The 15237-nt window shown below is 35.3% G+C and overlaps 2 protein-coding genes across 3 annotated transcripts in view; both read right to left on the reverse strand.

Annotated features, from left to right (window-relative positions):
* LOC120354954 overlaps positions 1 to 13716 on the reverse strand; it is a 48150-nt gene extending 34434 nt beyond the window's left edge. For both annotated transcript variants that reach the window (XM_039443144.1, XM_039443146.1), the window contains exon 1: positions 13255 to 13716. The gene's annotated coding sequence lies outside the window, so the exon portion shown is untranslated. The remainder of the gene's footprint in view (positions 1 to 13254) is intronic.
* LOC111058230 lies at positions 3778 to 4419 on the reverse strand. Its single transcript, XM_022345733.2, has one exon. It carries the CDS (start codon positions 4417 to 4419, stop codon positions 3778 to 3780), a length of 642 nt encoding a protein of 213 aa, XP_022201425.2.
* Positions 13717 to 15237: the final 1521 nt, after the last annotated feature.

The raw sequence follows: 15237 nt of genomic DNA on the forward strand, positions 1-15237 counted from the left end.
ACACTACAAATGAAAATTTTTGTAAAGTGTTCAATAAACTAAATTGAAAGTCTATAATAGTTTCTATCTGGGATTTGATATTAAAGTTCTAATTTCTACCACTTGAATCACAACATTAGTCACTCTATATTCTACTAAATCGGTGATCAACTTTGCAGACATTATTGTCTCTTGCATTTAGGTGGCTGTGAACAGCTGACTAGCTGAACCAACATGCACATCAACAATAATTACAACACACACAGTCATAGAATACAAAAACATAACCTATCCTCCAAAAAAACATTTATTAGCCTATACTACAAACTGTAATATACACTCTCTTAATCATGTTCACTGCTTCTAAAGCACTTTTTTGTTTACAATATTAAAATCATTCTTATTTATTCATTCATCCATAGTTTTTTCTTTTCCATTTCCCATTGTACAGTGCAATTTATTATTGTCTACTATGTGCAAACTAACCTATCTACTAACTAACCTATTAGAATATTACCAATAATCTTCAACATATATTTCTATTCAAACAATTCCTATAAAATAATTCTTAAGTTTAGTTTTTATTTCATTTCTTTGTAAATTTTTCAATTCTGGTGGCAAATCGTTCAACAGGTAAGGGATTCTGTATTTTAATAGGTTCTTACCATAATTATTATTATAACGCTGTGCTCTAAATAGCCTATTTCTCAAACCATAACTTATTTCGTTTATTTCCCTTAATTCATCTTCAAAATAATGTCTGGACAAATCAGTGTATTTTGCGAGAGATTCTGGTGTCATAATACCTAATATTCCAAGCTCGACTCCATTAAATAATGTATTTGCTACTCTTCTAACTACATCATACAACGGCTGTCTCAAATACACTGGTGCTAAACTATGAATTGTAATACCATAGAATATTATACTTTGAATCATAGAGAAATAGATAATTCTTTTAATATTTATTGGAAAACAGTGGCTAATTCTAGAGCATTTGTATAAAGCAGCTTTCATAATTCGCAGCATCCTATTATTGTGTGAATTGAATTTCATGTCTGCATCAAAAACAACTCCTAGATGCTTAATATTCTCACTGAATTCCAAATGCTGACACCCGCATGTGTTTCTCAAATTATTATATCTTAGACATTCTGCTTTATGGCAAATTAATTTATAATTGTACAAACCTACGTTAATTCTAGGATTTCTAAATATAATTACCTTTGTTTTCTGTGAATTTATCTTGATACCGTTGTTGAAAAAATATTTATTAGCCAAATTGAGATCCTCTTGCATGTATCTTATGCCCATTATTAGATCAGTGTGTGTCATATATAACAGGTTGTCATCCGCATACTGCAGCACCTTACTTTTGAAACTGAGACTAGCTAGATCGTTTACATACAGATTAAATAGAACAGGAGACAAAATGCTGCCCTGAATAAGTCCACAGGATTGGTTATAATCGGTACTAATATATTCACCTATACTAACATGTATTTTTCTATTTTCAAAATAGTTTTCAAACAAGTTGAATAGCTTTCCACGAATACCTATTCTATTGATTTTTTGTAACATAATTTCATAATTAACCAAATCATATGCTTTTGTCAAATCTGTTGCAACAGTTATGACAAATTTATTGTCATTTAAAGCTTCAAATATATTTTCTGTTAGTTTTTCTAATAAATCTATTGTTGATTTTTTTGGAATAAACCCATATTGAGCATTATTTATTATGTTCTGATTGATCAGGTATTGATTCAATTGCATACAGATGAAATGTTCTAGAATTTTCATAATTACTGAGATTGATCCTATTGGCCTATAAGAACCTACATTTTTCTTTGCTCCATTCTTGAAAATTGGTCTGAGATGTGTTATTTTTAGACGCTGAGGTATTTTTCCTGTTTCAATTATCCTATTAATCAAATGCATCAGGATCAGCTTTAGATAGAAAATGTTATTTATGATATCTTTTGGCCTAATTTTGTCAGGTCCTGCAGATGATCTATTGTTTAGTTTGTTAATGATACTATAAAGTTGATGTTCTTTCATTTTTTTAAAATTCATACTCATCCTATCCCCTATTGTATAGTTACCTTCTTTTAAATGTGGTATTATATCAAAGTGTTGCCCGTTCATTTCTGTTGTAATTTCTTCTATTTTTTCTTTAAAGCTGTTTTTAAATTTCTCTGTTAGGTTCATAATTTGATGATCTTCATTGATATTGAAATTTAACTTAATTGATTCCTTTAGAGACGGCCTATTCTTCTTATTTATAAAATGATTGATGATTTCCCAAATTTTCTTAGTATTGTTGGAGTTATCATTGAAAGCCCTAAAATAATAATTCATTTTTTCCTTTCTAATCAAGTCAGTCAACTTGTTTCTAATAATTTTAAATTGATTTCTCAGATCTATATTATATTTGTCTCTCTTAACCATTTTCCAAACCTCATTTTTTCTTTCTATCATTCGCTTTATACTATCATTGAACCAGGGATTATGTATATTATTTGCTCTTAACTTGACCTTTATTATACTCCTATCATAAATGCTATGGAACCTCCTAACTAGCTCGTTATAAATCTCTGATGGTTCTCTTAAATCTAATATTGGCCACCAATTTTCAGCTCGAATCAATTCATTAACCTTCCTTGTTAATATAATATCTTTATGTTCATCTTCTATAGAACATTGATCTTCATCTGTGTGGTTTTTCAGTAATTTAACTCCTGTCCAATAGTGATCTGCAACCTTGCTTTCAATTAAAAAGGAAATATAGGAGCTACTTTCGTCTACCTTTAAATTAACGTGATCCAGACAAGTTGATACCAATGTATTATTATAGATTTCTTCTCTTGTTGGTTTTTGGATACTGTTATATAGGCCATGAGAGTATAACACATTTATATAATTGTTTGCCCCGTACATGTTTGTTAGGTAACATATGTTGATATCTCCCACTATGACGATGTTTTTTTCATTTTTTATTATTTCAGATGATAAAAAACTGTCTAGTTCCTCATTGAAAAGATTCACATTTAGATTAGGAGGTCTGTATATTGCTATTAGTATTACAGTCTTACTTCTACCACAGAGTTTCATAGCAACCAGTTCAGCCGATTCAAATTCTATATTATATTGTTCTACTTCATACCATTGTTTATAGAAAATTCCTATTCCACCACCCCCTCTTCCATCCGACCTACATTTCATTAAATTCACAAATCCTGGAATTCCATACAAATTGATTTCTTCATTTTTAATATTAATTTCGCTAAGAACTAAAACATCTATCTCATTAATTATATCATTACTTTCTGCTCTCAAAAAACCCCAATTCTTCCTCAATGATCTAATGTTAATGCTAACAATATTCACTTCATTAATTGATTCTCTTTTTTTTAAAAAATCTCTAGATTGACTTAAATTTTGAAACACTCTGAAATCCTCATCATTATTTAAATCATCGTTATTTAATTGAATAATCTTATCTACCAAATCTACTTACAATATTATATTTTTTCTATTTTACCAATTTCTACTGTTTTTAAATTGAAATAAGAACAATAGACTATTTATCAAGATAATATGCAATTAATATTTATGTAGGCTGTAAAAAAATAATAATAACAGTATCCTACAATCACAGAACGATAATAATACTAAGAATAATGTATAGAAATTTCTTTGTTTCTAGATATTAGTGAAAATAATCTTATTAGATTACTTGATAATTTGACTGTAAAAAATAGATAATTTATTTGGCCAATGATCATTAAGTGTTATTTAAATCATTTTATCTAAATCTTCTAGCTTTATAATCCTAATACCTTTGGAAAGTTCATCCTTTCTGACCATGATTCTGTCACCGTTCATCCAAACATATTTATAATTTTTCTTTTTACTAATCTCCTTTACCTTCATCATCAGTGTGTTGAAATAGGGCGTCAGGTGATCGTTGAAGTATATTGCCTTCTTGGGAAGATCGGGGTTAATTAATCCAGTATCCGGCTTACGTTTCCTTGCTGCTTTGATGATTCTATCCCTGATCGCTCTCGAGTTTAGTTGCAGAATAGCAGGGCTATGGTTTTCATTTTTTGATGGCAATCGGTGAGTTGAGATATCTTGCGTTCTTATATCTATTTCCATTTTTCCCAGTAAAGTAGTGATGCTCTGAGCTAGATCTTCATTTTTTTTGAAGGGTATACCTGAAATGATGATGTTCCTCGATCTTGCATACTGCCGCTCACACTCCACTGTTATTTTCAAGTCTTCCAACTCTTTTCTTAGCGCTGCCGAATCCCCTTGAATCACTTCGATGTCTTTCCTCATTTCTCCTACTTTCTCTTCGACATTCTTGATCATCGTCATCATTTCATCCATTTTCTCATTGATCACTCTTTCTTGTTTTGCAAACAGTTTTTCCATCATGGATTTAAGCGCGATGTAAGTGGGTTCTGTAGGTTCATCTTCGACGCTATTTAATCTGCTCCTATTAGATCTGCATTTTGAACATTCCCATTCTCCTTTTTTCTGACTACCTTTTGCTTTCCAAGTATTTTTAGAGACTCCAGAACAGCCATAGTGAAGACCGGATTGACATCTGCTGCAGACAATGTAGTCGTTATCAATCCGTAAATCATTATCACAAACCGAGCAATTCATTGTTCCTCCTTGTATAAAATTCAATTCAATCAAAATAAATTACGTGAATGGATTCAATTCAGGTATTCAATTCTCACTTTTCTAACCTCAAATTGCGATTTCAGTACAGACCGATTTTCATTTCACCACATCACCTGCAGCCACTTCTTATCACTCCTATCACTTTTTATCATTTTGCAGTTTGGATTAGAGAAATGCAAAATTAACAGCATCAGAAAAGGAAGGCAGGTCACGGAGCTACCCCACACAACAAACAGCAATGAGAAAATTGAACATATGGCTGAAGGGGACACTTACAAATACCTGTGATATCACCAAGGAATAGGCACAACACAAACCGAAATTAAATTGACTCTGAAGAGTAGATATATGAAACGCCTAAAAACTATTCTTAACACGCATCTATCAGCAAGAAATAAGGTTAAAGCAGTAAACACCTATGCCATCCCTATACTAACATACTCTTTTGGAATAATAGACTGGACCGAGACAGATCTAGAAGCCCTCAACACTCTAACTAGAACGAGTTTCAACAAATCGTGTGCTCACCACCTCCATTCGGCCACAGAAAGGTTCACACTCCCTAGAAGCGAAGGAGGAAGAGGAGTTATAGATATAAAGAATATGTGTAATGAAGAAATTGATAGCCTCCGAAAATACTTCTATGCCAAAGCACAATCAATACCCCTCCATTCAGCAATAACTCACCTACCAACATCCGGCACCCCATTGAAATTGAACAATCCAGATTTACAACCGCAAATCAACAACAATACAATAGAGAAAAAGAAAACTAGTTGGAAACAGAAAACCCTACATGGTAAGCACATCAATCACCTATTACAACCCCACATCGACCAAAAAGCATCAAACACCTGGCTCACGAAAGGTAACATTTTCATTGAGACAGAAGGATTCATGACAGCTATACAGGACCAAATAATCAACACTAGGAATTACAAAAAATATATTTTGAAGGACCCAACAACTCAGACCGACACATGTAGACTCTGCAATAGAACAACAGAAACAATAGACCATATTACAAGTGGATGTTCAGTACTAGCGCCAACTGATTACTCAAGGAGACATGACAACGTGTGTAAAATACTACATCAGGAGCTGGCACTGAAGTACAAACTGGTCAACAATCATACCCCCTACTACAAATACCAGCCGAGCAATGTCCTTGAGAACAGTGAAGTCAAAATCTACTGGAACAGAGATATAATCACCGATAGAACTGTCCCACACAACAGACCAGACATAACAGTAATAGACAAAGAAATGAAACACACCTACCTAATTGATGCCACAATTCCCAACACCGGCAACATCCAAAAGAAAACAACCGAGAAAATAGCAAAATATCAACTCCTGTGTGACGAAATAAAGCAGATGTGGCATCAGGAGCGAGTCTACATAGTTCCCATTGTAATATCATCAACAGCCGTAATTCCAAAATCACTTCACAAATCCATAGAGCAACTGAATCTTTCACCTGACCTGTACACTCAACTACAGAAATCAGTTGTTTTAGACACCTGTTCAATAACAAGAAGGGTCCTGAACATCACGGAAAACAACAGTGAGGAAAACTAGTGACTATTACACAACACCATCATACCAACTAAGTGAAAAATAGTGGGACAAACAACTGTGACTAATATTTGTTTAATATGAACTTCAATAATACATTAATATTGTCAATAGTCAACAAATTACAACTGTATGCTATTGTTACATGTATAATACGAACTATATTCATCAGTCAACAAACTCAATAGTAAAGTGCGCTTACTTGACTTGGATCCGTAAGCACTCTAAAGACCAACCATCTGGTTGTGAAGAAGCATACCAGCAGAATAATAATAATAATAATAATAATAATAATAATAATAATAATAATATAATAATAATAATAATAATAATAATAATAATACTAATAATAATAATAATAATAATAACAGTTGGTAGCCCTGAGCTACCCAAACAAGTAAGTCTAATGTGGTGCTCCGTATTTCTATAAAAATTTGGTAACTCAATGTTAATATTTCATAAATATCTTATTAACAAAGTGAACCTTAGATTGTTATAAAGTGAAATAATATTATAAGTAAGAGTTTCATTTTTATAGTTTTACTTGAGTAACCAGCAGCAAGTACATGTTTGAGGTTAGTTTACCTTGCCCAAACACAGCAACAACCCACCTGTAACAAGGTTAGTAAATATATGCAACCTCTACAGTGAAAATTTGAAATGGAAATAAGACAGAATCTTATCGAAAACCGTCAAAATCAGGGGCAGTTTGGGAATAGATCACCTATTCACATAGAAAATAGTAATAACTTGGATATTCAAACACCAGCTCCAGATGTTTTGCTAGACTTGAGACCAGCAACCACCAGAGCAGGCTTACCTAGGCAAAGAATGAAATGGACTGATGAGATAAATAGAAAACTTCTTCTTTGCTACTACATTGTCACAAATAATGAAACCAACAAGACCGGGTATAGACCCCTTCTAAGAAATAAGTTTTTGAATATGTACCCAGAACTTCACTCACTTAGTGAACAGCGATTAGCAGATCAAATCAGAGTCATCCACAGAAACAACCGTATCCCAATAAATGAGAGAGAAAATTTGAAACAGCAAGCACTCCAAACACAAACAACTGCAGATACCACACCTAACCTAAATACTGAACAGACTACTGCAGAAACCACACCTAACCTAAATAGTACACAAGACGATGTGATACAACAAACGGCTGTTGAAGCACAACTACTACAGACAAGAGAGACTGTGCAGGATGAAGAAAACACCTCTGGTGGCCCATCCAATAATCTAGATGAATACAAGGCACAGGTCAGAAGTGAATTTAATGAAATGTACATGTTGCATGAAGGTATGGACCCACACCAACGACAACGCATCCCACGACTTCAGAACATACCAAAAGCCACCCACACAATAGCAATAGTGAATGATTTAATAAGAGAAGCAATTAACAATGAACAAAATCCCAACATTGATGAAGTAATTCTCCTTATTTACAGTGGTGCAACAACAGTCACTCAGCTATGCAATAAACAACCACCTGTAGGGAAAAATAGAAACACCAAAACTATTCCTAACTGGAGAAGAAGACTCGAGGGAAAGATATCAGAATTAAGGGCAGAGATAGGTCAAATTACCCAATATCTGAAAGGGAACCTCACAGAAAGGAAAATTAAAAAATACAAGCTCACTGTCCAACACCTATCTGAATCTGAAATATGGGATCTCCTAGACTCAAAAAAACAGTTACTAGCAGCAAAATCAAAACGACTGAAGAGATATATGAAATGCACCCTTAGACATAAGCAAAATCAAGCTTTCAACAACAACCAAAAACAATTCTATAAATCCTTAGAGCACAATCAAAATCAAAACAACTCTGAAACACCACTCATCGAAAAGGTTGAAGAGTTCTGGTCCAACATATGGTCACAAAATGTGCAACATGATGAAACAGCTGAGTGGATCGAACAAGAAAGACAGGATCACATGAATATTCAGTTAATGGAAGAAATGGAAATCTCTGTTGATGATTTCAACATAGCTATCAACAGGATTCATAACTGGAAAGCACCCGGTCCCGACAAAATCCAAAATTTCTGGCTGAAAAAATTCACTCATATTCACAAACCACTGTTAACAATTCTTAATTCCTTCTTAGAAAACCCAGAAAGTGTACCAGACCACATAATGCAAGGAATAACATACCTAATACCCAAAGACAATGATACTAAAAATCCAGCCAACTACAGACCAATCACATGCCTTTCAAACATCTACAAATTGCTCACTTCCATAATAACTGCCAAACTAAAAATTCATACAGAACCACTCATGTGTGAAGAACAAAAAGGATGCCGTAGTAACTCGAAAGGATGTAAGGAACAGTTAATAATTGATGCAGAAATCACCTCAAATGCTAAAAGAAAACACAGGAACTTATCATATGCCTACATAGACTATAAAAAAGCTTATGACAGCATCCCGCACTCCTGGTTGCTACATGTACTGCAGGTGTACCGAGTGAACCCACAAATTTTAAAGTTTCTAAAAACTGTTATGGCAAAATGGACGACAATACTTAGCATGAATAAAAATAAAACGAAACCAATCAGAATAACACGAGGAATTTTCCAAGGAGATTCATTAAGCCCCCTATAGTTCTGTTTAGCCCTAAACCCTCTCTCCAATATGCTAAACAAAACGAAATAAGGCTACAAATTGGAAGGAAACCAGCAAAATACTTACACCCTTTCCCACCTCTTCTATGTCGACGACCTCAAACTCTTTGCACCCAACAGACAGCAACTGGATTACCTTCTTAAAACTACAGAAAACTTCAGCCATGACATATGTATGCAGTTTGGATTAGAGAAATGCAAAATTAACAGCATCAGAAAAGGAAGGCAGGTCACGGAGCTACCCTACACAACAAACAGCAATGAGAAAATTGAACATATGGCTGAAGGGGACACTTACAAATACCTGGGATATCACTAAGGAATAGGCACAACACAAACCGAAATTAAATTGACTCTGAAGAGTAGATATATGAAACGCCTAAAAACTATTCTTAACACGCATCTATCAGCAAGAAATAAGGTTAAAGCAGTAAACACCTATGCCATCCCTATACTAACATACTCTTTTGGAATAATAGACTGGACCGAGACAGATCTAGAAGCCCTCAACACTCTAACTAGAACGAGTTTCAACAAATCTTGTGCTCACCACCTCCATTCGGCCACAGAAAGGTTCACACTCCCTAGAAGCGAAGGAGGAAGAGGAGTTATAGATATAAAGAATATGTGTAATGAACAAATTGATAGCCTCCGAAAATACTTCTATGCCAAAGCACAATCAATACCCCTCCATTCAGCAATAACTCACCTACCAACATCCGGCACCCCATTAAAATTGAACAATCCAGATTTACAACCGCAAATCAACAACAATACAATAGAGAAAAAGAAAACTAGTTGGAAACAGAAAACCCTACATGGTAAGCACATCAATCACCTATTACAACCCCACATCGACCAAAAAGCATCAAACACCTGGCTCACGAAAGGTAACATTTTCATTGAGACAGAAGGATTCATGACAGCTATACAGGACCAAATAATCAACACTAGGAATTACAAAAAATATATTTTGAAGGACCCAACAACTCAGACCGACACATGTAGACTCTGCAATAGAACAATAGAAACAATAGACCATATTACAAGTGGATGTTCAGTACTAGCGCCAACTGATTACACAAGGAGACATGACAACGTGTGTAAAATACTACATCAGGAGCTGGCACTGAAGTACAAACTGGTCAACAATCATACCCCCTACTACAAATACCAGCCGAGCAATGTCCTTGAGAACAGTGAAGTCAAAATCTACTGGAACAGAGATATAATCACCGATAGAACTGTCCCACACAATAGACCAGACATAACAGTAATAGACAAAGAAATGAAACACACCTACCTAATTGATGCCACAATTCCCAACACCGGCAACATCCAAAAGAAAACAACCGAGAAAATAGCAAAATATCAACTTCTGTGTGACGAAATAAAGCAGATGTGGCATCAGGAGCGAGTCTACATAGTTCCCATTGTAATATCATCAACAGCCGTAATTCCAAAATCACTTCACAAATCCATAGAGCAACTGAATCTTTCACCTGACCTGTACACTCAACTACAGAAATCAGTTGTTTTAGACACCTGTTCAATAACAAGAAGGGTCCTGAACATCACGGAAAACAACAGTAAGGAAAACTAGTGACTATTACACAACACCATCATACCAACTAAGTGAAAAATAGTGGGACAAACAACTGCAACTAATATTTGTTTAATATGAACTACAATAATACATTAATATTGTCAATAGTCAACAAATTACAACTGTATGTTATTGTTACATGTATAATACGAACTATATTCATCAGTCAACAAACTCAATAGTAAAGTGCGCTTACTTGACTTGGATCCGTAAGCACTCTAAAGACCAACCATCTGGTTGTGAAGAAGCATACCAGCAGAATAATAATAATAATAATTATAAAGCTTTATTTAACATCCATAATGAACAAAAGCCTCTCTGTATGAGGTAATAAAAAATTTGAGATTGACTATTCTCAACTATATTGGTACAGTTCACGGAAATAATATGTTGTAAATTTCAATGTCTTTTCACAATCTGCTCACTATTCTGGTCCACCACTTTCGGTCTCTGGCTGTAGTAGGCCATGCATGGCCAACCCGCTGAATCAGCTCGTCCCGCCATCTGTAAGGTGGTCGTCCCCTTCTCGTAACCTGGTCTCTTGGGATCCATTCCGTGCAGATTTTGGTCCAGCGGTCGTCCGACATTCTTTCCACATGTCCTGCCCAATTCCATTTCAGGATGTGGGCCTCCTTTTGTAGGTACTTCATCTGCATCCTGCTCAACACCTCTCTATTTCTCACTCGTTGACTAAGTCTGATTCCAAGTGTGCTGCGCATCATTCTCCTTTGGGTTGTCTCCAGCTTCTGGTCCAATCTTTCTGTTAGCGCCCATGTTTGCGACCCATAGAGAATTGCCGGATACACGCACATTGTCATCACTTTGGATTTCAGCTGATTGGAAAAGTTGCCCTTAAATATATTCCTCAATGACCAGTACTTTCCCCACCCCTTCTTAATTCTAGCATTCACTTCACTAACATCTCTATTTGTGAAAGAGAGTCTCTGTCCCAAGTACTCATATTCTTCGACATATTCAATTTCACCGCAGGATACCTCCACTAACTCTTTTTCGGCATTAGTAATGATCTTTGTCTTCGATGCATTAAAATGAAGGCCCATGCTCTCACTGATGGAAATCAGTTCGTTCAACATATATTTCATTTGTGAGGCGGTTTCTGCCACTAGCATTACATCGTCAGCGAATTGCAGGTTGGTAAGTTTGAAGCTGTTGACTCGTAGCCCCTGGTCCTCCCACTCCAGCCTTCGAAAAATATACTCCAGGCAGCAGTTGAAGATAAGAGGGGAGAGTGGACAGCCCTGCTTAACACCTCTCTCTACCTTGATCTTCCTTCCTCTTCTCTCCAACTCGATAAAAATTTCTGTGCCGCCATAGAGGCTCTTCATCAACTTGATGTGATCTCTACTTATTCCAGACTCTTCTAGCGCCTCCCACATTTTGCGATGACTGAGACTGTCAAATGCTTTCTGATAATCGACAAACCCCAAGTACAGAGGTTTATTGTACTCTGAGCACTTCTCAATCAGCTGATTAGCCGCCTGTAAGTGGTCCATAGTGGAGAAGCCGGGCCTAAATCCTGCCTGCTCAGTTGGATGGTTTTCGTATACTCTACTCATGATTCTATTCTTTATAATTGAGGTGAAAACTTTGTATAGTACGGATGAGAGAGCTATTGGTCTGTAGTTTCTTACGTCTAATCGGGATCCTTTCTTGAACAAGATTATCACCATGCTGGTTTTCCAGTCCTTAGGAATCACTTTATTTCTCAAAATTTTATTGAATAGTAGTGTAAGTGGTTTCACTAGTTTGTCTAATGCTATTTTCAGTATTTCATTTGTGATACCATCAGTTCCTGGAGCTTTTTCTTTTTTCAGATTTCCAATTACATTTACTACTTCTACCTCTAGAATGTCTGGTTCGTGAAATTCGATAGGCCGATCATTGACTGCTACCCATCTTTCATCTTGTTCTGTTACTTTATAAAGGTCTTTGTAGAATGCAGTTACTTCCTCCACTATGTGCCATCTTTTGGTTGCCATTCCTTCTTCAGTGTTAAGTCTGGGAATCCATTTTCTTTTATTCATATTAAGCTGTTGCACGAGAATTGTGCATTCGTCAGAAAGTTGCATTCGTCGGTAATCATAGTGATCACATTATAAAGGTGCGTACAGACTTTCGCTCTTCTCCGCAACCAAACATCACTCCAGCAGAGCGATTGATGATCGACCGGGGAATGCGAGAAGATCTAACATCTTCCGTAAAGTTCATGATGGGTGCGTGGGCGGAGCGACTGTGTTCAATGGTGGTACGAGGGCGGTACGAGGGCTGTACGAGGGCGGTATGAGGGAGGAGCGTGCTCGATGCAGGTTGGAAGCGCGAATATGTGTATGCAGCTTTAGAATTACCATCTCATGAAACATTCATCAGCAAAGAACATTTTCGTTAAATTCGGTTCTAGCATGATTCAGCATCAATTATTTACTTGATTATTCAAAAAGTATTATTGCTGAATATATATATATAATACGATAAGAATATGTAATCTAATTTACTATTTAATGGTTAATCAATAGTTTTTAGTACATGAAATGGAAATATTCTAATAAGTAGCAAAATATGTTTTTTTTTTCAAAATAGAACCAGAGGTTATTTACTGATTAATTCATGAAAAAATTACTAGCCTATATTACTAAAAAGTACAAATTTTATTTCAGTTACATGCAAATCTGGCAAATGAAAATTTCTGGTTTACACTAGACTACAAGAATTATTATTCATAAAGAATCTTACCTTTATGGAAATTCTGGATGAGAGTAGTATTAAGAATCACTATAAGTAATAGTATTAAAAAATACTGGATGCTATAAAGCGTAGATAGTAGCTGAGCCTAGATATGTCTGCGCTGAAACAGTTGCCTTGAGCTGGAGCTAGAATAGGGGGTATGCGCCACCTTAGTCCTCTGACACCCCCAGAACCTGACAGGAGTGGACAGCGACTATCTCATCCATCGACACCGTACGCCAGCGACAGGGAAAGACTGTTTTGAAAGAGTCTTGAATTGGCGTGTGCGTAAGGTGCCAAAACCGGACACTTTTACATCTGTACAGAAACGACAAAGTCAGACACATCGAATCTCTGACACTTCCAAAACAAGACGGTCAGGTTATACTTCTTGGATGGACTGTACTACGCAGAGCTATCTGGTTTTCAAACAATGGTTATTGTTCTAATGAGTCCCCCACATGTAGGCTATTCTTAACACGACCATTGATAATTTATTTCTGAAAACTATCACTCTTTTCTATCCCTCTTCGTAGTAATATCAGGCGATGACTTATCTTGTAACTGTTTAATTCGTTACATATCATTCCTATTTTGTGCAGTTGTCTCTCTTTTCTGCAGTTATTTGGAGCTTAAATGATAGAACTATTAGTAAATTTCTTGACACAAAACAAAAATAACTTCACTTAATAGTTCAATTGTCAAGATTAGTGAGTACACTGAAACTTCTTTATAATTCGTAGTTTTGCCATCAAAAACACTGTAATTAGTATTCCCATAAAGATAAATACACTAATATGCTACAGTAACTAATAACTCCAGTGATTAGGAGACCGAAAATCACATCAACTGATGAAGTGAATTGGAAAAAAGGGTGTTGTGATTTATCATTAGTAAGCTGGAATATTAATTGCATGCAATTACCACAATTTACCCATTTATTCATAACAGCTAATGCTATTTAAGAAGTATCACATAATTATACTGGCCTTAATGCCCCGGATTCAGCTGATTAATATACAAATTTTACATCAACTCGCTCTCGTTAATGTCTGTCTGCCTGTCTATTGTTTGTTTTCAACATAGCCTACATGTATTAGATAATACAACTTGTGATAGCAATACCTTTAACGTTATAGTAATTGGTATTTTCAGTTTAGGGATTTTGAATTCTGATTGTGAATTATTTACCCATACGGAGTGAACTTTAAAGTTCTATGGATTCACATATAATAATATAACTAGAGACACCCTTGGTTGAAGAACTCGCTCATGAACAGTTGTATTGATCTCTGAAATCTTTTACAAGTATGTCAAATTAATATTTAACAATATCTTCTAATATCCATTCATAGAGGCTATATTATAAATTAATTATGGGTAATTATGGGATCAGTATCCATGATATATTTTTTCGTATTTTATTTTATCAGCCTCGATATTGCAGAGCTTGATATATAATTCGTCACCCTCCAAAATTCGTATTAAATGCTTGGTCCCGTAAGCTACAAATTATAGAGGTTCTACTGTGTTGAATGTAGTCTAGGCGTACTGGAGGGTTAATTACTCGAACATTGTGAATTTTGAATGTAAAAAAAATTTTTCAGTATAGTTTTTCATTTTGAATGCCATTTTCAATACTGGTAGATATACAGTTATCGTTTCCCAAAATAGCGGGAAAATGTTATTTTTTCATGATAATATTTTGATGATTGATTTTTCTACGTTTCAACGACGGGATTTGCTTTTGTCTGTATATGTATGTTGGCATGTTTGTAAATTAGCTTTTGATGCTTACAGCTTGGCACTGCTCTCGGTTTTATTTATAACATGTAATATTGTCATCGTCAATACACGCCAATCAGTCATTGGCCGTTTCAACACTTACCGATTTCTCGTCACGGTACCGGTTTCTTTTTTCCGATGTCCGAAGGGCTAATTGGGGTGACATATTGACAATGAGATCTGTTTATAAATACTGTACGAGCTCTA

The sequence above is a fragment of the Nilaparvata lugens genome, chromosome X (genome assembly GCF_014356525.2).
Source record: "Nilaparvata lugens isolate BPH chromosome X, ASM1435652v1, whole genome shotgun sequence".
Classification (NCBI taxonomy): domain Eukaryota; kingdom Metazoa; phylum Arthropoda; class Insecta; order Hemiptera; family Delphacidae; genus Nilaparvata; species Nilaparvata lugens.

Bases quoted from the DNA above. Each gene is read 5' to 3' on its own strand.
- LOC111058230 (XM_022345733.2), bottom strand. From the start codon at position 4,419: ATGGAAAAACTGTTTGCAAAACAAGAAAGAGTGATCAATGAGAAAATG.